General features: G+C 43.4%; 1 protein-coding gene and 1 long non-coding RNA gene across 2 annotated transcripts in view; one reads left to right on the top strand and one right to left on the bottom strand.

Annotated features, from left to right (window-relative positions):
* The first annotated feature begins 17,876 nt into the window (after window positions 1-17,876).
* On the top strand, window positions 17,877-19,649 carry LOC117040191. Its single transcript, XR_004425825.1, has 2 exons — window positions 17,877-18,014; window positions 19,262-19,649. It is a non-coding gene; the product is annotated as an uncharacterized LOC117040191 (long non-coding RNA).
* A 3,007-nt stretch (window positions 19,650-22,656) lies between these two features.
* The window catches only part of LOC117040073 (ligand of Numb protein X 2-like), a 39,794-nt gene continuing 39,451 nt past the window's right edge, over window positions 22,657-22,999 (bottom strand). The window contains exon 10 of the mRNA XM_033137618.1: window positions 22,657-22,957. Coding sequence (XP_032993509.1) covers window positions 22,822-22,957 — 136 coding nt within the window. The 3' untranslated portion in view covers window positions 22,657-22,821. The remainder of the gene's footprint in view (window positions 22,958-22,999) is intronic.

Raw genomic sequence — 22,999 nt, 5'->3', positions numbered from 1 at the left:
ACACCTCCTTTCAGCAACTCCTCCAACAAAGCTGGTGCCAAACATATTGCTCTGCTTTTCTTTGGACTACATCAGTGAGGCCGAGAGGCTGGTCTTGTCATCTGGGCAGCCCAGGACCTCCACACACTGCCAAGGCTTGCGCCCTGGAGAGGTCACTTAGGTGCTAACACTGTGGTTTGACTTCACCCCTTGGAGCACACTCCAGTCTTGAGATTGATGCCAACAACAACTTGCTGTATAAATCTACTTTAGCCTATTTTAATTTGGAATACAGTTTCTGCAATGCAGTTTCCTTCATTTATATCCAGGCGTAAGGCAACAAATATGTCGTTCTGTCATGTACAGCAACCCTGTGAGGTAGGTTAGGCTGATACTGATGGGCTGAAGGTTCATGGCCAAGTGGGTCCTTGAATTTTCTCCCATCCTAACCTGACAGAACCTCTATAAAACACACTGGTATCAAGCAAGTGCTTGTGATTCTACTGATACTAAATTGAAAGGGTTTTCCACAATTAATGTATTTTTTGTGTATAAGACATTTTCTTAATGGGCGGTCATCTTGTACATGGGCAATCAACAACTTTGGCAATCCAAAAATACTGATTTGGGGTTCAAAAAAATAGAGGTCATCTTATACATGGAAAAATATGGTATTTAAAACATTTCTACACCATCTGCCTGTTTTTCCAATGATATTATTTTAGACTGTAAAAGCCCTTGGTATAATGACCAGTCAAATCTGCACCATTGGCATAGATTGCACAATACTAATCTTGTCCTGCGTGTTCCCAGTAGCTGGCCATTCATGATTTTTCCGGCATTATGCTCCTGTTTAATTCTTGATGGGATAATGTTGTATTTTTGTGTGCAATATCAGACTGACATGTAATGAGATGGGTAGGTTTACTATGCAGGGTAAGGATAAGTTATACTGAAGGCTCTTCCCCTTTTAGGAAAATGCTGAGTATTTTTATTTCAGCACCTGAAAGATCAGCATTTAATGAGGGCACAAAACAGCCTGGACAGATAAGACTAGACAGATGTTACAAAACTTGCACAGTCTACTTGTGGCAGACAGGGATATCAAATGAGATCTTGCATTGTGCACAAGTGTTGGGAGTTACGTGATTTGGTTGCTTGGTGGGTGCAGTCATACAGGCTGATGGCATACCGTGCATGCTTAATTTCAACTTTACTGTACATATATAGTACATTATTAATCTAAAGCTCCTTGCCTGGAGCAGGGGGCTTCTGCCTTGTCACCAATACAAGGCTGGCTCCAAACTTTTGTGTGGCCCTTGCCAATATAGCTGCCTTCCCTCTGGCTGTGAGCATAGCAGGCTGGCTAACATTTATTTCATTTATGAATCATTTCCTAAGAAACATTGCAAAGTAATTTACAATGCAATAAAAACATAATTGAATTACATGTAAAACAACTGCAACTCTCTCTCTCTCTCTCTCTCTCTCTCTCTCTCTCTCTCTAATTTCAATTCCAATTTGAATAATTTCAAATACCAATTCCAATATTCATTTAGAAGGGACTGTTTTAAGAAAGGAACATCTACAACAGCTGTGGAAAGAACAAATAAGGTCTGTATCTGATATTTAAAGGGAGTAGGTTCCAAAGATGCCCCTTGAAGGCCTGATTCTGGCCTAGTTCAATACTGCTTACGGTACATTGACTAACTGTGGCTCTCCTGGGCTTCAGGTAAGAGGCTTTTCTAGCTGGAGATGCCAAGGATTAAACCTGGGACCTTTGGTATGCAATGCTGGTGATCTTCCACAGCGTGAAGCCTCCAGAAGGGCACCACTGAGACTCCTAGCCTGCCTGTGTGTGTGTGTGTGTGTGTGTAAGCAAATGTGCATTGGGTGGATGTGTGGCAAACTGGATCTCTGACCCAGGCAAAAATGAGCCTAGTTTTACCCCTGCAATAATGAACTTGCATTCAAGTGCTGCTTATCTGTGCCTGTTTTGCCTTTTAAAGAGAAGTGTACCCCCTTCTTTCCAATAACATATACCGTACAACTATTCATGTATGTAAACTGGAAGAGACAAAGACAAGGCATACCAATGGAGCAGAATGAGGCAGGGGACGGTGGGCAGGCTGTGCCATTTCAGCCAGCAGGTGGTGAGGCATACCAATGTTGAATGTTCTCCTATGGTTTCAAAATGACACACACACACACCAAACCAGCCAGGCAAGTAGAAAACCCATCACAGAAGCTGTTTCTGGCACAACATTCTCCTTTCTGTGCAGATTTTCTTCTTGCAATGTTTGTGTGTTTGTTTTACATATGTTGTTGTTGTTGTTCAGTCGTGTCCGACTCTTCGTGACCCCATGGTCCAGAGCATGCCAGGCACGCCTATCTTTCACTGCCTCCCGCAGTTTGGTCACACTCATGTTGGTAGCTTTGAGAACACTGTCACTGTCCAACCATCTCGTCCTCTGTCGTCCCCTCAATCTTTCCCAACATCAGGGTCTTTTCCAGGGAGTCTTCTCTTCTCATGAGGTGGCCAAAGTATTGCAGCCTCAGCTTCAGGATCTGTCCTTCCAGTGAGCACTCAGGGCTGATTTCTTTAAGGATGGATAAGTTTGATCTTTTTGCAGTCCATGGGACTCTCAAGAGTCTCCTCCAGCACCATAATTCAAAAGCATCAATTCTTCGGCGATCAGTCTTCTTTATGTTTTACATATAGAAGTATTCAAAACTCACACAAAATAGTAAACTAGATGGGCACATGCAGCTGGGCAGCCAGATTAGCTCTGTGTTTCCCAGCTGCACACCCAGTCATTTACAGAGTCAGTGAGCTTCATTAATGTGTGAGTGAGCCCAAAATTCCAGACCCACCCCTTCCAATCTGAAGCCAAAGTTTAGTGCTAAACCATTTGCACAACTTTAGCATTAGTTTGCAGTCAGACAAGGTTGGGTTTTGGGGTGTCCCTACAGCCCCCAGTTTGAGTGTCAATTACTCAGTTTGGGAGGCAGCACAAAATGTGGGGTTTGCAGCACAAAACTTTGGCACCTGTTTGGAGTCAATTAGACAAGATTGGGTTTTTTGGCATTATAGCACCAAATTTTAGCACCAAACCAGTGCCCTACTTTGGCACCAGTTTGGAATCAATCGTCAAGGTTGGGTTTTTGGACATTTACTTGCAACCTCGGTTTGAGTGTCAGTTATTCAGTTTGAGGGGCGGCACAAAACGGGTTCGCGGCACAAATTAGCACTGAACTTTGGCATCAATTGTGTGTGTGTGGGGGGGGGGAATCTGGAATTTCGGGGTCACACGTTAAGCTGAGCCAGTGTACTGAAGCAGCTGCCACATTGCGCTAGGAATGGAAAGAGCCTGCTCCAAATCTCCCGCCCGCACACGCCAGGGGCGCTTTAAGCAAGATTTCTTTTTCACTCTCTGCCTTCTCAACTGCAAAAGTGGGGCTGACACTGGATAACCTTCCTGGGGCTGTTGTATGAGAAGCACCTTGATCGTTGACTGGCTCAAAAGCCCCATATAAATTCTAAAGATAGGCCTACACACTTTGCTCCATCATGCCCTAGTGGAGGAACGCAGCGGACGGTGCATATCTTTGAGTCGCGCGAACGCTCCCCGCGTTCTTGTAACGGGTTAGTTTAACCTCCGTTTTGCTAATAAAACTGAATTTACTGTGCCATGAAACGATGCATGTCTAAAAAGTGTGTCACCAACTTGAAAAGTTTGAAAAGCTCTGACTTAAGAGAGCAGCCTTTCATGCTACTTTTCCTTTCTTATGGGGCCATCTTTCTCCATGCAAATCCACCTACCCATCAACCAGCCTTCTTGGGAGGAAACGCTCTCGTGATCAGATTCACTAGCCCCGAGTTATCTTAAATTTTAATTTCGTTTGTAAAGCTGTTCCGAAGCCAAGCAGAGATATTCCTGGCTGGGCGCTAGGACCCGGCCGCTCCTCCCGCAACAGCAGCCGCAACCACCTCTCTGCCTCCGCTGCTCCGACGTTGAGAGGTGTCCCCCCGCCCCCCCACTTTTTCCCACCCCCTCTCCTTCCGGGGTTAAAAGCCCAAGAAAGGGCGATGGCGGCATTTTGGCCCAGCGGCCCCGGTGCGGGGCTACTGCTCCTATAGCTCCGCGCGGAGGATAGAGCCGGTTGAAGCGCGCCTCCCTCTCTGAATCCTCCCCGGAGCCTTCTGCTGCGCTTGCTGAGAGGCCTCGCTCGCTGGATCCCTTCCTTCCCTTCTTGTGCAACCTCTTCCCGGCCCGCTTTCCTTTCTGGGCTCCGCAGCCAAGTGCCTCCGCCATGGCCACGTATCTGGGAAGCAGTGCCATGCAGACGGAGGACGAGGAGGAGCAATGGCTCTAACGAAGGAGGTAGGCAGGCCTGCAGACGGCGGCCCCGACCCCTTGTTTTCTTTCTGTGTCTTGCTGCTCTGGAGGGTGGGAAAGGAGCGCGCACGCACGCTGGAAGGAGGGAGGATGCCATGCTGACCTAGCGACGCCTTTGCAAACTTCCACCCGCCGCGCCAAGTTCAATTCTCCGCCGGCCCCTCCCACATCTCCCCTTTTGGCCGGAGATCTGGGGCAGCTGCCCGGAGAGTGTGTAGCCGCTGCGTCGCTGCCGGGATCTGCGTGGCAAAAACCCACCGCAGGCTCCTGACGCCGCTGAGCTGTCTGCTCTAGGGAAGGTGAGGAAAAGAAGGAGGAGGAGGCAGGGGCGTCTGCCTAGGGTCGCTTTGGACTTCAACTCGGAGAGAGAGCATCTTTCCCTCGCTATCCGGTTCCTCAAGGAGTCGTAGGTAGCCTCCTGCCTTGTAGTGACTGTGGCTATTTATTTCTTTATTTATTGCCTGCCTCCCATCCTCAGGGCACTCCAAAGCGTCACAAGCAAAAATTATAATTTTTTTAAAAAATAGAGATCTCGTTCCCCGAGGAGCTTGCACATTTGTTACAGGGCGATCCTGGAAGTAAGCCCGGCTGAGTTCAGTGGCACTTGGACTCCCAGGTAAGACTGACTCAGTACAGGGGTTGCAACTTCATTCCTTTAAAGTTTGCAGTGTTCAGCCAAAGCTCTTGCAGCACCTTGCAAACCAAAATAGCAAATTAGTAAGGCTTTAAAATAACAGGAGCTGTAATGACTTTTGTATGCTGCCCCATAATGTAAAGTTTTCTGGGTGTATTACAATTGACGAGTAAGTAACCAGTTTAAATACCAAATATGTCCTAAAACTTTAAAATCAAAAGCAACATAAAGACACACAACCCTCAAATTCACTTCACCCCCAAAGTTAAAACATAGGTTTAAAAACTGATAGATCCAGACCACATTGGTTTAAAAGGCCCAGTTTTTTTAAATCAACTAGGTCCCAAGTTCTTCAGGGTTTCAAAAGTTAGACCTTGCACTTTAAATTGGGCTTGGGAAGGTACCCCTGAAAGCAGCAGGGTGGGTTAAATTAGATTAAGAAGGCAGAGACTGCAGGAGATGAGACCTGTGTTCGAATCCTGCTTGAGGGTTTCCCTCTGGGGCATCTGGGTAGCCACAGTGAGAGCAGGATGCTGGACTAGATGAGCCATTGGCCTCATCCAGCAGGCACTGCTTATGGTCTTGATAGAATCATAGAATTGTAGAGTTAGAGTTACAACCTTGGTTTCATCAGAGGTGACTTGTTTTCGAGAAACTCATGCTGGGTTTCTTTTCCAAGTGCTTACAGACAGTTTAATTATCTATTCTAGGATCTTTCCTGGTATTGATGTATAGGCTCACTGGTTGGTAGTTACATGGGTCTCCTCCCCCCCCTTTGAAAACATTTGCCTGCCTCCAGTCTGCAGGGACCTCAGCTCCAAGAATTCTCAAAGATTATAGACAAAGGTTCTGATATTACACCCGCAAGCTCCTTTGGTGCAGCTCAACAGGCCCTGAACATTTGAATTCATTTAAAGTAGCTAGGTGTTCCCTTACCACCTCTTTTCGTATTTTGGGCTGCAGCTCCCTCCTGGCATCATTTATTATGTTATCACCAGGCTGTGTATCATGGACGTAGGGAGGCACAGCCCTGCAGCAAAAATCCTAGCTACGCCCATATTGAGTATCAGGGGCGTACCCAGGATCAAAACTAGGGGGGGGGGCAAGCCATGGTCGCCCCCCCCCATTTTCCCAGAGTTGTCGACCTTTTGGCTGGCGGGGTGGCATGAAATGGGCCCAGGACTCCCGTGATGCAGGGGGCAATAACCAGAGGCGTATTAAGGTTAGGTGCAGGGGCATCTTAAGCATATCCGGCGCCGGAGTACAAAGATCCCTCCAGAGGGCGCCTCCCATTTCCCACATCATACATTCAACACACATTTAAAGCACATGATTTCACCCAGAGAATCCTGGAAACTGTAGCTTCCCACTCACAGAGCTGCAGTTCCCAGGATTCTCTAGAGGAAGTCACGTGCTTTAAATGTGTGGTCTACTCTAGAACTGGCGTCAGCGGCTGAACATCTGCTTGACATGCAGAAGGTCCCTGGTTCAGTCCATGACATATCCAGGTATGCTGGAATAGGACTGCATAAAAACCCCAGAGGGCTGTTGTCAGTCAGTGTAGACACCATGGAGCTAGGTAGGCCAGTGATACAACTCTGGTTAAGTTATCCCTCTATAAAAGTAATATTTCATTTCCTCAGGTCATGTGTCCCTTGTTAAACTGGCAGAAAAGGAGGGGCCCCACCCATTTTTTGCACCTGTCCTGCCCACCACTAGTATGCCACCCCTGAGAAATGGTCCTTCATGGAAAAGGTTACCCATTCCTGGTTTAAACTACCTTGATATGTTTTATGAGTAAAAGTAATCCTAGCTTCATTCCAGAATTACAGTATCTGATGTTTACATAAACATTTTGGAAACAGATTTGTCAGGGGTTGGCTTCATAATTTCTCAAACTTTTTGGAGTCCTCTGTCCATAGGAAGCCCAAGTGAGCCAGTAGTATTTACTCAAGTTTGCTTGGCATTCTTCTTCCTCATTTACTGGAAAATTAAGTGTCTTCCTTGTATTTTTGAAGTAAAAGGTAAAAGGTAAAGGACCCCTGGACAGATTAAGTGCAGTCAATGGCGACTATGGGGTTGCGGCGCTCATCTCGCTCTATAGGCCGAGGGAGCCAGTGTTGGTCCACAGACAGCTTCCGGGTCATGTGGCCAGCATGACTAAGCCACTTCTGGCGAACCAGAGCAGTGCACAGAAACACTGTTTACCTATTTAACTACTTGAACTTTGATGTGTTTTCGAACTGCTAGGTTGGCAGGAGCATGAAAAAAATAGGATTAAGCAAATAAGAGAGCCAGGGAAGTATAGCAGTTAAGAATGTTGGGCTAGGTCGGACCTGAGGCCCAGGTTTAAATCCCCACTCAGCCAAGAAGCTCATTGCATGACCTTGGACCAGTTGTCCTCTCTCAACCTTGCAAAGTTGTTACAAAGATGAAAAGAAAATCATGTTTACTTCCTTGGACACCTTGGGGGAAATGGAGGAGTATAAATGTAGTAAATAAAGAAAACAAGCAAACAAACAAATATGGACTGTGTTACTGGAAAGGTACTTTTCCCCAAGTCAAATCATCTAGCTCAGTACTGCATACACTGACTGGCAGCAGCTCTCCAGGGTTTCAGGCAGGGGAGATTCTTAGCCGTACATGCAGATGCCAGGGAGGAAAACTTGGGTGCAAGGTGTTCTAACCACTTAAGGGGATGACCCTCCCCTTAAGACATAGATACATTGGAAGCCACATTATGCAAAATCAAACTCTTGGTCCATCTAGCTCAGTATTGCCCACACTGACTGGCAGTGGCTCTTCAGGAGTCTTTCCCACTTCCCAGCCCTAACTAGAGATGCCAAAGATTGAACCTGGGACCTTCTGCATCAAAGCAGATGCTCTGCCACAGAGCTATGACTCCGCCCCCTGCTTTATTTGCAGATTAAATAAATAGCTGGAATGTTGGGAATTAGAAAAAAAATGAAACAACCAGTTATTCCCAGCCTAGCTGGTGGGGGGGGGCACTCCAGCCATCCTTAGGGCCATTTGCCCCTCTACCCGCCTTACCCAATTCCCCCTTCCCTACCTGGCTGACTGGGGAGTGGGCTCCACTCTGCCAAGGGGGGATGCCACAGAGGTTGGCACCCTCTTCCAACAGAGCCAAGTTTGCTCATCTAGTCTTCTCTTGTTTCCCCCACCTGGCATGGACCTGGGCTGGGAGGGATGAGATGGAGCTTTACTTCCCTCCTTCCCCTCCCTCTTTGATTCCAGGTTGTTGGGAGGGGGGTGTTTCCCCCAATGCATTGCCTTTTTAACCCTTCTCTGGCCCCTTCAGCCACAGATTCCTATGAAGGTCACTATGTAGCATCTTGGTCAATGCTGAGGTTCATGGAGAGGAATTTTGAAGTCGTTTTTATATCTTGCAAACCCCGTTCTGCCCTGTTATGCCTTGTTCCTGCCCCGCCACTGTTCCACCCGTTTTGCCTTTTTCCAGGTCCAAAAGGATCTATGAGTTGGCAATTGCCTGAAATGGTCTCCGGCTGTACAGTTTCACAATATGAGTATTTATTATCATCGCCAGCCCACCTTTTATTATTTTCACAATATGAGTATTTATTATCATCGCCAGCCCACCTGGGAAATCCTTCCCAGGAAAGTAACATTTTTAAATGCATTGAGAAATTCATTAAAAAAAATTAAAAAATTCCTTCCAGTAGCACCTTAGAGACCAATTAAGTTTGTTCTTGGTATGATCTTTCGTGTGCATGCACACTTCTTCAGATACACTGAAAAAGAAGTCACCAGACTTGAATGCAGACTTGATAAAGACTTGAAGGCAGGAAAATGGAAAACAAAGAGTTAAATGCTGCTGGGCAAAACAGCAACTAAGGAACAGGGAGAAGCCACAACAAGGAGACCTGGTGGTTTTAACACAGCAAAAGGCAGGGAGGGGCTGAACAACAGTAATTGCTAGCGGCAGGTAAAAGGATGCTGCGAAACACCAACCCAGGAGATATTTTTGCTAGCAGTAGAAAAGCAGGGATTTTAAACAGATCAGAAAAAGGGGGACAGAGGGAAACACCAACTTCAGAGCAGTAAAGTAACTTTAAAACTTGGGGTGAAGGAATGACAGACAACACAACGCCAGGAACAGGCAAGCCCTCCCAGAACAGCGGGAGGGAGGGAGGGAGGGAGGGAGGCTGAGGGCAAGCCCTCCCAGAACAGCGGGAGGGAGGGAGGGAGGGAGGCTGAGGGAGCCAGCCGCTGTGAGCCTGCTCCTCCTCCTTCGGGACAGGAGCTGCCTTGGGCAAGGGGGGGCAAAGGGAGGAACTTGGGCGGCAGGGACAGCAGCCTCCTTCTTCTCCGCTCGTCTCCTCCTGCCCCGCTTCTTCCTCAGCCTAAATGGATGCGCCGGGCAGCCCGGGCTGCTGCTCCTCTTGCCTGGCGCCGATCATTTTTATTTGGGGGGGGCAGCTGGCTTCTAGGGGGGGGGCAGCTGCCCCCGCCTGCCCCCCCTTCGGTACGCCCATGTTGAGTATTGCTTTCCTTTTGGGTGAAAACAGGCAAAGCAGGTGTCAAGCAGTTCCACCTTCTCTCTGTCACTCAATAGTATTTCTCCGTCTTCTCCACTAGGGGGCTTACTTGTTCTGCTTCTTGCTTTGAACAAAGCATGCACACGAAAGCTCATACCAAGAACAAACTTAGTTCGTCTCTAAGGTGCTACTGGAAGGATTTTTTTTTTATTTTTTATTTTGTTTAAACCTTGTAAAGTTATTTTTAACCTATTTCCTTCTGAGCTTTGGCCTGCTTGACTGTCTCCCTGCAGCTGTTGACTACTCGTGTATATTCCTCATTTGTGATTTTCCCTTTCCTTCATTTTTTATATCTTTCCTTCTTAAATCTCAGCTCATCTCTAAGCCGGTTTCTTTAAATGCCTCCCACTTTTTTCCTTCTTGTTGGAATTGTCTGCATTTGTGCCTTCAGTATTTCACCTTTAAGATACGCAATAACCGATGAATTGAGCTATACATCAGAAAAAGGCCTGTATAAGCAGAAGGGTCTGAAGCAAAGTACTGATGGCCCCTGCGTAATATTAACAGCCAAGGAGTTGGACAGCCTAGGTGATCGTGTACCAAACACTTTCCCTTGTATCCAGTGCACTGCCTGCTGTCAGTGCAAGGATTCCACCACTAAATAGATGTGAGAGTGAGTTATGCTGTGCAAGCAGGAATCCTTGCACCAGCTGGACACTTACTTTGCATAGCATTGAATATGAGTCCCTATTTCTCGTAGAAGGTGAACATCATGTACAGGGGATGTATCCTAAGAGAAGGCAGTAGGTGAACATTCTTCCCTGGAGGCTTAGTAAGGGCAGCCAGCTAGGCAGAGTGGCATTATTGAAGCTTCCCACTGGCTCTGTATGCCTGCAGGTTTAGGCACCACTGATGGGGAAGGAAAAAGTTAGACAGCAGGGTTTCTATATGACTAACAGAAGGCAGCAAGGACCAACTAGAAGCCTCTAATGGGATGCAACAGGTGCTGCAGTGGCCAAAGCAAAGTTAAAAGAATCTTGGTAGCAAGGGAAAGCAAAAGGGATGACAGGAGGTTGTGTGTGCCCTAGAGCGGGGGACAGCCCTGGGAAATGAATGTGAGGCAAAGCATGAAGCGGATCCAGAGTTAGTGCTGCTTCTTTGTGTATCCAGACACATCTCCCCTCTATTGGACAGGGTGTCTCATTAGCATACTACAGTGGCAATATTTTGTACTGAATTTTTCAAAGGGGAAAAGTGATATAAGCATCTTGCATGTTTTGTTAGGGAGGAATGTATGCAAATGCAGCGGTATGTTCTCTCTCTAAAAGTTTCTGAAGCTTTTATATACTTTTCTTCCTCTTGATGTATTTGCATGTGACATCGGTGACCAAGAAGATGGACCAATTCCTGACTGTAGTATCTTTTAGAAATATGGTTTATTTATACATATTTACACCTGAGTTTAGGTGGAGGGAATGCAGAAAATTGCACGCCAATAGTGTATCTTGTTGCTCATCTCATCATAGCTTCAGAAAGCTATGGTCCAGAGCAGAAGTCAGGCGTGACTTCCTGTCTCTTGGTTCAGCCTCCTCCACATGGAGTTCTGCCCCTCCATACTTGTTCCCCCAAACCTTTCTCAAAAACCTCTGTTTAAAATGACACACACACACCCCGTATGGACACCACACCTCCTGTAACCCTGGCAACCTCCCCCCACTCAACATTGCTATTGTCTTTTGCTAACTAACACACAGCTGGGAGGAGAATAGAAAATGGAAAACAGTATTTATTTTATTTGGTCTCTTTTGCTGATTGTGGTTACCAATCACTACTCTGTCACCTTGCCAGACTTGCTGATCACTGTGACTGAGATGTGTTTTGAGAAACACGTGTGTTCTAGTCTGTATGTGTTCTGTGTTTATCAGGGACACAGGACCTCATCCTTTAAAAAAGACATCCCCAAGGAGAAAAAAGATTGTCAGTGATGAAGAACGAGAATTGGTACAGCAAGTAAGTAGTACAGTATAATCAAGCTGAGAGATCTCTACCCTAGTGGCTCCTCTGTTGTTTAGATCTCCCAACTCCCACCAGCCTCAGCCAACGACATACAGGTGTGCTAGCCGGGGCTGATGGGACTCGGAGTCCAAAACATCTGGAAGGCACCAGGTTGGAGATGGCTGGTTTAGAAGAATGGTTTAGCTCTTTGCCAAACTTAACAGAAGAAGAGGAGACCCAGAATGGTTGGGAAGTTGTTCAGTTTGCTGGCAAAAGATGGTCAACTATGCCATAAGGTTAGAGTGCTTTTGCATTGCATTGCATTGCATTTGTTTATTTAAATCAGTGGGTTGGGGAACCTCGGGGCAGAGGCACAAATGCAGCCCCCTAAACCTCAAGACTCTCCCTAGCCCATATCCCTTGCCTAACCACAAACACATATCAGCTTACCAACCATGCTTTTCTCGCCGCCCCCCACCGCCTGCCTCACTTGAGTATAAGCCGAGAGCAGCTTTTCCAGCACAAAAAATGTGCTGAAAAACTAGGCTTATACTCAAGTATATAAGTACTTGCCAGGTGAAGATTTTTTTTTTTTTTAAATTTTAAAATAGCTTTATTTAATTTCAGACTTCTAAAATACAACCATATCAAATCAATAGAAACAAACAAACAAACAAACAAACAAACAAACTCCCTAAGAAACATATAATCTATACATTATAATCCACAAAAAATAATATTTGAAAAAACAAAACACAGAAAAAAGCGACAATTATAAATAACAATTAAAAATGGACTTCCAATTGCCTGTGTATCGCTTCCCTTAATAATGAAACAAAACTTGCTATACCTTATACAATGCTTGAAAAATATATAACTAAATAAATAGCTCACATTTTCATATAACTCTCCCCACATATATCTCAATCTAAGCAAATCACCAAATCCGTTCTTATACCTTCTTTTTTCAGATAGTCTTCCACATATTTCCACTCAGCCTTAGATCTTTGTTTGGATATATTTCGAATTGCTGCCGTCATCTTAGCCAAATTCATGAATTCCACTAATTTAATCAACCATTCTTGAATTGTCGGAATTTTCTCCCCTTTCCAATTTTGGGCTATAAGTAACCTGGCTGCTGCGCACGCATACAAAAGAATATTTTTCCTATCCTCTGGGATATTTTCAGGAGTTATACTTAATAAGAAGACCTCTGGTTTTTTCCCAAACGTACACTTAAGCATCTTCTTTAATCTTTCGTATATTTCACTCCAAAAACCAAAAATCTTTGAACATTTCCACCAGCAATGAAAATAACTGCCTATTTTTTCATGGCACTTCCAACAATCCTTCGATTGCGTCTTAGAAATTTTTGCTATTTTCTCTGGGGTTAAGTGCCATCTATAAACTAATTTCATCATATTCTCCTTAATTCCAGTACAGGCTGTAAATCTCATATTAACTTTCCATAATTTATCCCATTGCGCTCTGTAGATTGGTCTTCCTAAATCTTGGGCCCATTTTGTCATCACACATTTCACTTCCTCATCTTTTAATTCCCATTCTAATAGATATTTATAAATTTTCCCTAATGATTTATTGGAACTATCGACTAAAAGCTCTTGCAATTTAGATTTAACACTCCACTGAAGATTTAACACTCCACTGAGATCAGATGAAGGTGGACAGTTATTGCCCAGATTCCTACCCCCACCCCAATCTTTCTATGACAGAGTCTGAATCATTTCGTTGATTTAGGTTGTGTTTTGGCTCCTGCAAGGCAAATGGAGCAGCAAGAAAGCAGGCTTTTCCCTCGCAGAAGCAAATATTAGAGATGGCCTTTCCTTGTGACACTGACTGATTGGTTTGTCTTTCACTTCCTAACTTATATCAGAAAGACATCTAAATTGGGGCTATGCTAGTGTATAAAATATATCCAAGTGTAGTTGGCTAAAAGACAGATGATTGATTGATTACCAATTCCTTAAATCAGTTGGCAGCCCTGGCATTTTACATTGCAGCTTGGATTTTCTCCCTTCCTTTTTAACTGAACAACACCAAAAATATAATTCTGGCACAATAATAGAACAGGCATTGCTGTGAAACTGAAATGCTATTTAATTCCTTCTATGTGATTTGCTTATACATAAGAGAAGTTAGATACTTTGGGCATTGATTTCTATAGTCAGTTGTTAGGATGGCAATGTTCACATGCTGATGATCCCAGACTGATTTGGTTAATGCCCCCAAAATACAGTGTTCCTCCTTTTTTTAGACAAATGCAATTAAATCATGGCAGGCCCATTCACTGACGGACCTTGGAGCTTGTTACAAATACAATTGTGGTTTAGTGGAATCAGCATGGATTTATTTTGTTTTTTCAAAGTTTGCTTTAGCTAGGATTGTCTCATAACCATGGTTTCCAAATCTACTTCAGTCCATAGTTAAGAGGCTAGTCCTGGTCAACCCAGTACTTTTTTCAGGTGGAACTCACCAGAACTCAGTTCCAGCCCCTCTCAGGTGGGTGCCATTGCCATTATAAGAGAGTAAGAGAGACATTCATGATGAGTTACAGCACCTCATTTTCTATAAAATTAGCACAGATCAACCACTGTGGTTGAAAATTTGAAATGTTGTGCCTTGGTTCTCAGAAATTCACCCGTTTTTGTCTGGGATTATCACTGTTAATGTGAATGCTGATATTTACTATAATGAAATACATTTTGTCTCAGAGGTTGCTAGATTGTTCCAGACTTTGATACTTCCTTTGTATCCCACCACAACATATAAGAGCACCACAGCTGTGTTAACCCCAGAGCTAATTTCTTTGAGGATATTTTAATTTTTCTATGACTCAAAGTCTGAAATGATCTACATATGCAGGAGAATGAAGTGGTAAAGTGTACAATACAGCTTTGGACAGCAAGTGAGCATTTATGAATGCTCCTCTGTAAGTAGAAAATTAAGTGGAAAATTAATGTATCAGCAGTTTCTGTCTATGCTAGTTTTCTCTCTGCGTGTAGATTGCCCTGCTGTTTTTAAAACGTAGGAACATATTTTAAAATGAGGTCCTCCACTGCAGATTGAAGTGGGATGACGCATTTTCCCACCTCGGGATTCTGCCATCTCGTTCTACTAGGTATATGGAACCTGCCTCATTCATTCATTCATTCCCTCCCAGGTGTTGACCTTTCTGATTACTTCAATTATGGATTCAATGAGGAAACATGGAAAGCCTATTGTGAAAAACAGCACTGGTTTCAACTTGGCTTGAAGTCTTCTGCCCCTGTCAGTGCTGAAAACCAGATCAAGGTAAGAGGTGGAACTCAGGTGTACTGGAGGCGGTTGGAGGATGGACAACGGCTAACAGATTGAGGTTGAGTCCTGACAAGACAGAAGTACTGTTTGGGGGGGACAGGGGGTGGGCTGGTGTGGGGGACATCCTGGTTCTGAACAGGGTAACTGTGCCCTTGAGTGACCAGGTGCGGAGCCTAAGAGTCATTTTGGACTCACAGCTGTCCATGGAGGTGCAGGTCAATTCTGTGTCCAGCTCCACCTGCTTGCCTGCAGGCTGTCTCATCAGAGTGGTGCATGCTCTGGTTATCTCCCGCTTGGACTACTACAATGCACTTTATGTGGGGCTACCTCTGAAGGTGACTTGGAAACTACAACTAATCCAGAATGCGGCAGCTAGACTGGTGACTGGGAATGGCCACCGGGACCATATAACACCGGTCCTTAAAGGATCTTTGTTGGCTCCCAATGCGTTTCTGAACACAATTCAAAGAGTTGGTGCTGCCCTTTAAAGCCCTAAATGACCTCCGCTCAGTATACCTGAAGGAGCATCTCCACCCCCATCGTTCAGCACAGACACTGAGGTCCATCTCCAAGGGCCTTCTGGCGGTTCCCTCACTGCGAGAAGTGAGGTTACAGGGAACCAGGCAGATGGGTCTTCTCAGTAGTGGCACACTTCCTGTGGAACATCCTCCCATCAGATGTCAAGGAAATAAACAACGATGTGACTTTTAGAAGACATTTTAAGGCAGCCTTCTATCGGGAAGTTTTTAATGTTTGATGTTTTAGTATGCTTTGATATATGCTGTAAGCTGCCCAGAGTCGCTTACAGATGGGCGGGGTATAAATAATAAAATTATTATTATTAATATTACTTGAAGATACACACACACACACACGTGCATATATGAATAAGTCAAGTACACTTGAGCGCTCTCTCTCTCTCTCTGTGTGTGTGTGTACACACACATTCATTTAAATGAAATGTTTTAATTTTATTAATCTTAAATTTAAAAAATCCATTGTGACACAATTCTGTAAATAAATGTGTGTGTGTGTGTGTGTGTGTGTGTGTGTGTACACACACACACACACACACACACATACAAATGATGGTAACCTGCAGAGTATGCCCTGCAGAGGACCATAGTTTAGAGGTCCCGGGCCCTAAGAAAGTCAGATTATCCTCCACCAAGACCAGGGCCTTTTCAGTGATGGCTCCGACCTGGTGGAATGCTCTGTCCCATGAGACTAGGGCCCTACAAGACTTAACCTCCTTCCACCAGGCCTGTAAGACAGAACTATTCCACCTGGCCTTTAATTTGAACTCAGCTTGATCTTTTATTTTCCCTTCTCTTCCCCCCTCCCTGTTTTATGAAGATTACCCGCTCTGGGACCCCACAGCTAATTCTCCCCTGGCCTCCTCGCTGGCCTAAGTAGGACTAAGTAGCCCTGGTGACTATATGTTTATTGGATGGATTTCCCTAAAAATTGATTTTTGAACTTTGAACTTTATTGTTATTCATGCTTTTATACTGTATTTTATGCTGCTTTTATGTTGTATTACAATTAAGTGTTTTAAATTTGCTGTTAACTGCCCTGAGCCTGGGTTTCTGAACTGGGAAGGGAGGGGTATAAATAAAAATTTATTATTATCATTATTATTATTATTATTAACCTCAAACAGCAAAAAACTATTGCAGAGCTTGCTTCTAGTCACTTCCTCAGTCAGTCAACCAGTATATGTAGAAATTCATTTCAGCTGCCAGGACAAGTTTTCGTACATGGTGTAGTAGCCACTTGGTAAAAGCAGCTTGGAGAGAATTTCATGCTAAAAAAATAATTGGAAGGAGAATGGTTAAGTGCTCTTTCTATCCCTATCTCTTTCCCAATGCAGATTCTCTCCCTACAACACACCTTGAGAAGGCTTTGCAATTGTTAAATGGTCATTGCAGGGAGGGGAGTTCAATTACAGGCATGCTCAGATCAGTGACTCATGCAGCAACATCTGGAATGGTGAGTTGCTGCATTCTCTCTCTCTCTCTCTCTCTCTCTCTCCTCTCTCTCTCTCTCTCTCTCTCTCTCTCTCTGTGTGTGTGTGTGTGTGTGTGTGTGTTTGTGTGTGGTTACTTTTGACTCTTAAACACATTCTGAAGGTCCTCCAGATGTTGTTGGACAGCAACAGAGGCTGATGGGAGCTGTACTCCAAACCATTTGGAGAGTCTCCAGATTGGTGAAAGCTTCCCTGCAGGTAACCACCATCTTTGGTTATATAAACAAAGCAAGCTTCCAACTTCAATTTTTTTTTGTGCCTTGGCTAACAAAGGCTGTATTATGCTATTGGTTTGATTTTTGATTTTTTTGCTTAGGTTCCACAAGGAAGAACTAGAAATGCAGAAAAAGAACCAGATTTTAAGGCAGGACTATCACAGTAGAGATAATAGTTGGGAGCGAGAATATCATCATTGGGAGCAAAGGCACAGAGACAAAGAGGAAGCAGGCAAACACAAACCATAGTGGTAAGGCTTTTCCCAATGGTAGGTTGGAGCTTCTAGCTGGGATCAGGCCAAGGAACATTAAATTATGTAGGGGTAAACTGTGTTCCAATCTGGCATTTCTGTCTACAATTATTTAGAATAATGGACAAAGGCTGTAATAGGTGCAGGAGGGATGGCTGGATCTCTCCGCCACATGTGGTTGACCTGCCCAGAGGTCATTTTAGACCAAAATAATTAAATATATTTGTTGGTTATCAAATCAATCATTGACTCCCAGCCCCAGAATCGCCCTGCTGTATATTCCAGAAATGGACACTGAGGTTTTAACACCCAAAGACTTATGCCTAGTTCTCTTGGCAGTGGCTAAACTTATGATAGTAAAACATTAGAGGTCACTATCTGGGGATTTCATAAAATAAAAAATTCCTTCCAGTAGTAATTTAGAGACCAACTAAGTTTGTTCTTAGTATGAGCTTTCGTATTTTGTTTTGACTATGGCAGACCAACATGGCTACCTACCTGTAACTGGGAATTTCATGTTAGAATGAAAACTATAATATCAAATTTGGTTTAAATTGAATGTTTATAGACAAATTTTATTGAATATGCTTCTGTAAAGGAATAGGCTTTGCCTGCAAGGCTTGCATGGACGTTTCTGGAAGACCTCCTTGGCTTCACCTTTCCTGACCTGACTTAGGTTTGTTCTGACTTGGTTCAGCCATTGGCCATCCATGTTTGGGGGGAGGGCTGGGGCAGGAGCTCTTTTTGTATACCCTTCCTATCATTCCCATACCTGTTAAAACAATGGAACAATTTAAAAAATTGTGGGTTCTGGTGTTTTCACATGGTTTGTGATCAACTTTCCAAGTGTTTACATTTCTTGAAACAACTGAGTTTATGATGAGGTTCCAGTAGGTAAATATTGTGACCTATTTATGAAACTGAGAGAACAGTGTTTGAAACCCTTTTTTTCTTCTCTAAGTCACTATTCCTCATTCTTTCATTTCAGTGATGATGAAAGGGATCGTTACTATAGCCAAGAATGTAATTATGATTTTGTGTGGGTCTATCACAGTAGAGAGCAAGAAGACTATCATCGGGAGCAAAGGCAGAGAAACAAAGAGGAAGCAGGCAAACACAAGTCATGGTGGTAAGGCTTTTCCCAATGGTAGGTTGGAGCTTCTAGCTGGGATAAGGACAAGGAGCATTAAATTATGTAGGGTTAAACTGTGTTCCAGTCTGATTCATACTGATTTGAATATATATATATATATATATATATATATATATATATATATATATATATATATATATTCAGTCTCCTTCCTGCACTAGCTGAAGTTTCCAGGCACTAGAGGACAGTCCCATAGAGGTTGTTATCTGTAGCCTAGCCTTGGGAATACAAAGATGTGCAGCAGGTATGTGGAGCATACCTGACTGCTACTGCATCATTCAGGTGCAGCAATGGTTGTGAGAGCCCCACAGCTGTGATAAGAGTGTGTTGCATTCCCATCAGTTTCCCCCTTGAGGTAGAAATTCACTGATCACTGTTATGTCAGTCTCTTCTGCATTGATTTTCCTGAAATACCATGTGTTTCAGGTTCCTACTGGAACATTTTCCCAGCATGTGGAAAAGGCCTCTTGATGTTAGAGCTCCAAGACCAGTTTTTCTGTACAAGGATGGCTGTAGTCCAGAGCTGATGCATAACACTGATTTGCATCCAATCATCTGCCTCTCCATTTTTTAACTCTATTATAGTGAAAAAGTAATACAGAGTAAAAAAAACCAACATCTCTTGCATTGAGATGTTGGGTTGGCAGTACAGTATTAGAAAATCTGACAGATAAGTTTAGAGTTTTGCTTAAAAGCCACCAAGGATTCAGTTGTATTTCTATGATAAGGAGCAAAGCATTAATTCTTCTTGTATTTTTATCCAATCCTAGTAAGCAGCATGAGAGCAAAGAAGGTGTAAGCCAAAGGCATCACAAGCACAACAAAAGAAGGCATGAGGAAGGTGTACTGGAGAGAAATGGACAGGATTCCTCGAAGGAGCAAATCTGTGGTCCAAAAACAATAGTGACACTTTTACAGCCAGATTGTCTTTAGCTATTTTTTCTCTCTGAGAAATTAAACGGCTGAAATGAATAGCAACCAAACATGGGCACAAGCTTCCCCTTTGTGAAAGCAGACCACATTCACAGATTTTTGGAAAGAGAAAAACAGCAGCAAAAAAAGCAGTTATTTACCTACATGTGAGATCCCATGGCTTCTTATAGGAGATAGCTTCCATGCAAACTAATGCATTTAGAGTATAGGACAATACTTGGCAAATCATTGACTTTTATTTTTTTTAGAACAGTAACAGCCACATATAGCTTTGTCCAAAAAAAGGAAAGTATTATGACTAAATTATCACAATAAGCTGCTGACAGCTAGCTTAGTTTGGCTTCTAAAAGCTAGAAGCTAGTTGTAGGGTTGCTGCATGCTAGGAGAGCCAATATGATCAGAATAACATATCAAAACAGCTTCAATAACTTCAGAATAATTTATAAATGCATCAAAATAATAACAGAGTTGTTAACAACGTACCATAATCTCTTTGGTGCAAAACAATGTAGATTTACTGGTGATTGTTAAAGGCACCTTGAAATAAGACAACTAGTGAAATAGTGCTGCTGAGGCATTACAGTGAAATTTGCTGCTGAGGCAGCACATACCCTTCATTTGGAAAAAGCATACAATTTCCTCTCTACAGTCATTGCAAGAGACAAATATTACTCCTGGCTTCCTCCTTGGGTCTTGTGGATTCTGTAATTACGCCTTGCAAGGAGATGTAAATGGTGATTCCTTTTAAAACCACATTTACACAGAGGCATTAACACTCAGTATTGATGGTGTGACTTGCAGGTACACCTCACCTACATGAAAATCGCATGCCCTGTTAGATCAATGTCCTCTCACACATGGCAGTTGCAACAGCTTGCAACACCCAAATGAGGCAATGAAGACATTTAAATCAGAGATGGCAATTTGAATCATTCCTTGGGTCCTTTTGGATTCTTAAAACATGTAGATTTGATGGACTGCTCCTCCTGAAAGTTGACCACTGAACTTGTATTTCACACAGTTGTTAGTCTGATTTCAACCTGCATTTTATACAAGTTACTAGTATACAGAAATGCTGGACCAAAAGTTATTTTAAGCATTACACTTGCCCTATAGTAAGCAGGTAAAGCAAGCAGTTTTCACAGGGGCAGAGACTCACATTAAGCAAATCACAATCTTAGAACAACAAAGGAGCACCCCCACACTGCCATCTCTATGGAATTTTCCTCAAACTTACTGTATCTAGTTTACAATCAAGCTAGTAGAATCATGGAATACAGTGAGGGGGGAAGTATTTGATCCCCTGCTAAATTTGCCCCTTTGCTTTCTTACGAAGAAATGACCAGTCCATAATTTTAATGGTAGGTTTATTGTAGCTGTGAGAGACAGAGCCTACACTTGGAGACCAGCTTGGAACTGTGGTTGCCTAGGGAAGAAGACTATATCTTTACTAAGATTGAAATCCACAGTCCTGTCAACATTAAGGGTTTCATTCCCACCCACCCCACAAGGTGTACTTGGTAACTGCGTAGTTGAATTTTACCTGCAGATGCCACACTTCTGTATCAACTATCTGGCCCAGCAATTTCTACATGCCATCCAACTATTAACAGCAGGCCTCTGGCGAAAAAGGGCCAGGGAATTGCAGGGAAGGGCCACGGCTTAGTGCTAGAGCATCTGCCTTGCAGGCAGAAGGCTCCAAATTCAATCCCAGCATTTCATGTTTGGGAGCGACTCCTCCCTGAAACCCTGGGGAACTGCTGCCAGTCAGTGTAGACAATAATAAGCCAGATGGACCAATGTTCTGACTTGGTAGAATGCTGCTTCCAATGTCCCTTCCTACTTGGATCTTAAACACTAAAGAAACATTGAAGCAGGAGAGCCCCAATACTGAAAGCAGTAATGCCATTTTAAAAATCATCACATTGTGGGGTGGGAAAAGGACAATAGTGGAATGGACAGGCTTTGATAGGGTTTGTCCCCCAAGCTACACAAAATTGCCAAACAGCTATTTGTCTCCCCTTCCACAAGGGCACAACTGGGAGTGAGGGATGCAGAGGAGAAAATTTAAAACAGAGCATTTCTAGATAGATCTGCATGGTTTCCAGCAACCATACATTTCCCTCCATATTATTATCATTTTTAAGCCATTTTGGCCCTGCTAGTTATGTGACTGGAAGTATAAGCATGGCTATATTTTTTTTTTAAAAAAGCATGTTGTGAGAATGGGTGGTTGTGGTTTAAATTTACACATACAGGTACCTGTACAATATTTTACACTTCTGCAGCAGGCCCAATTCTGCACATGGGTCTGCTGCCATTACATTTATTTTGGTTCTATGATTTGTTCACTTAAAGTACTGTCAGACTTCTCTTACATTCAGTCTTTGCACACAGTCTCAGTTCTTGGAACAGGTGCCATCCATTCAACTTTCTTCAAGTTGCAGAATTTTCCCATCACTGGCTTTAGATGCCAATCCCCAACTCTTTCAGAGAGATAGTGGGAATGAGATGCAACTTGCCACCCAGCGCATGAATTGCAACAAGCAGCAGTTACACAAACAAATGTTGAGAGATCTCTAGTTGCTAAAGCATCAATAGGAACATTAGTCCATTGGTCCTTCAGCTCATTTTCATCAGCAATAAAGATCCTGTCTTCAAGCAGAAGAAGGCTGGTGCAGTAGGCATCACACTAGTGCATCACATCCTCACACAGAAAACACAAATGCTCAGAGACAAGCTTTACATTGCAAATGGTCTCAAGTTCAACAAGGCACAGCAGAGCAGAAAAAAGGAGGAAGAACATCTTGTGATTCTTACCCAAATGATGGCATTCACATATCCTTTCCACCAAGCATGAAAAGGGGACAATAGTTATGGTAAGGCAGACCTTAATGATGACTTGCAGGATTTATTTATCAACATCTTCAAAGCTAATAAAGTTAAATATTAGCCAGTGTTTATTGAATTTACCAGGAGTAATCATGAAAACCTTTTTTTACAGGTTTCTCTTGTACGCATATATACCTGTATATATTATTTTTATTTCATAAAATTTATATACCCCTTGATTGTAAAAACAAACTCCAAAGCAGTTTATCGGAGGAATAAAATGTGAGTTGAGGAGAAACTGGCTGTAGCTTAGATTTCATATGTTCAACTTCCAATAATAACAAAACAAAAATATTAATTGATCACTGAAGCATGACTTCTATCTGCCAGGAAGCTAGGTGAAAAATAAAATAAGCAGTTTGCCTTTGGCATAGGAATAGGATTCCAGGTGACAGCCTTGAAAAAATCCATCTTAAATCAGTTCACTGTTTCTTTGGTTGGTTCATCACTCAAAGCCTTGAAATCTGGCACCAAAGTAGTCCCAAAATTATACCGAGTTTACGTCTTACACAAGGCTTCCAGGCCAGGACACCACAGTAAGAGTCACTTTATTCCGTTGTTCCTTCAGCATGGGAATCAATTCAGCATTGCTCATTCCCATGGCAGACACTCCATTTACAGCCACAATTTCATCTCCACATCTAGTCAAAAAAAAGGCAAAAGTACTGTTAGTAATGCTCTTG

The sequence above is a fragment of the Lacerta agilis genome, chromosome Z, assembly GCF_009819535.1.
Source record: "Lacerta agilis isolate rLacAgi1 chromosome Z, rLacAgi1.pri, whole genome shotgun sequence".
Taxonomy (NCBI): domain Eukaryota; kingdom Metazoa; phylum Chordata; class Lepidosauria; order Squamata; family Lacertidae; genus Lacerta; species Lacerta agilis.
This window is presented reverse-complemented; position numbering and strand designations above follow the sequence as displayed.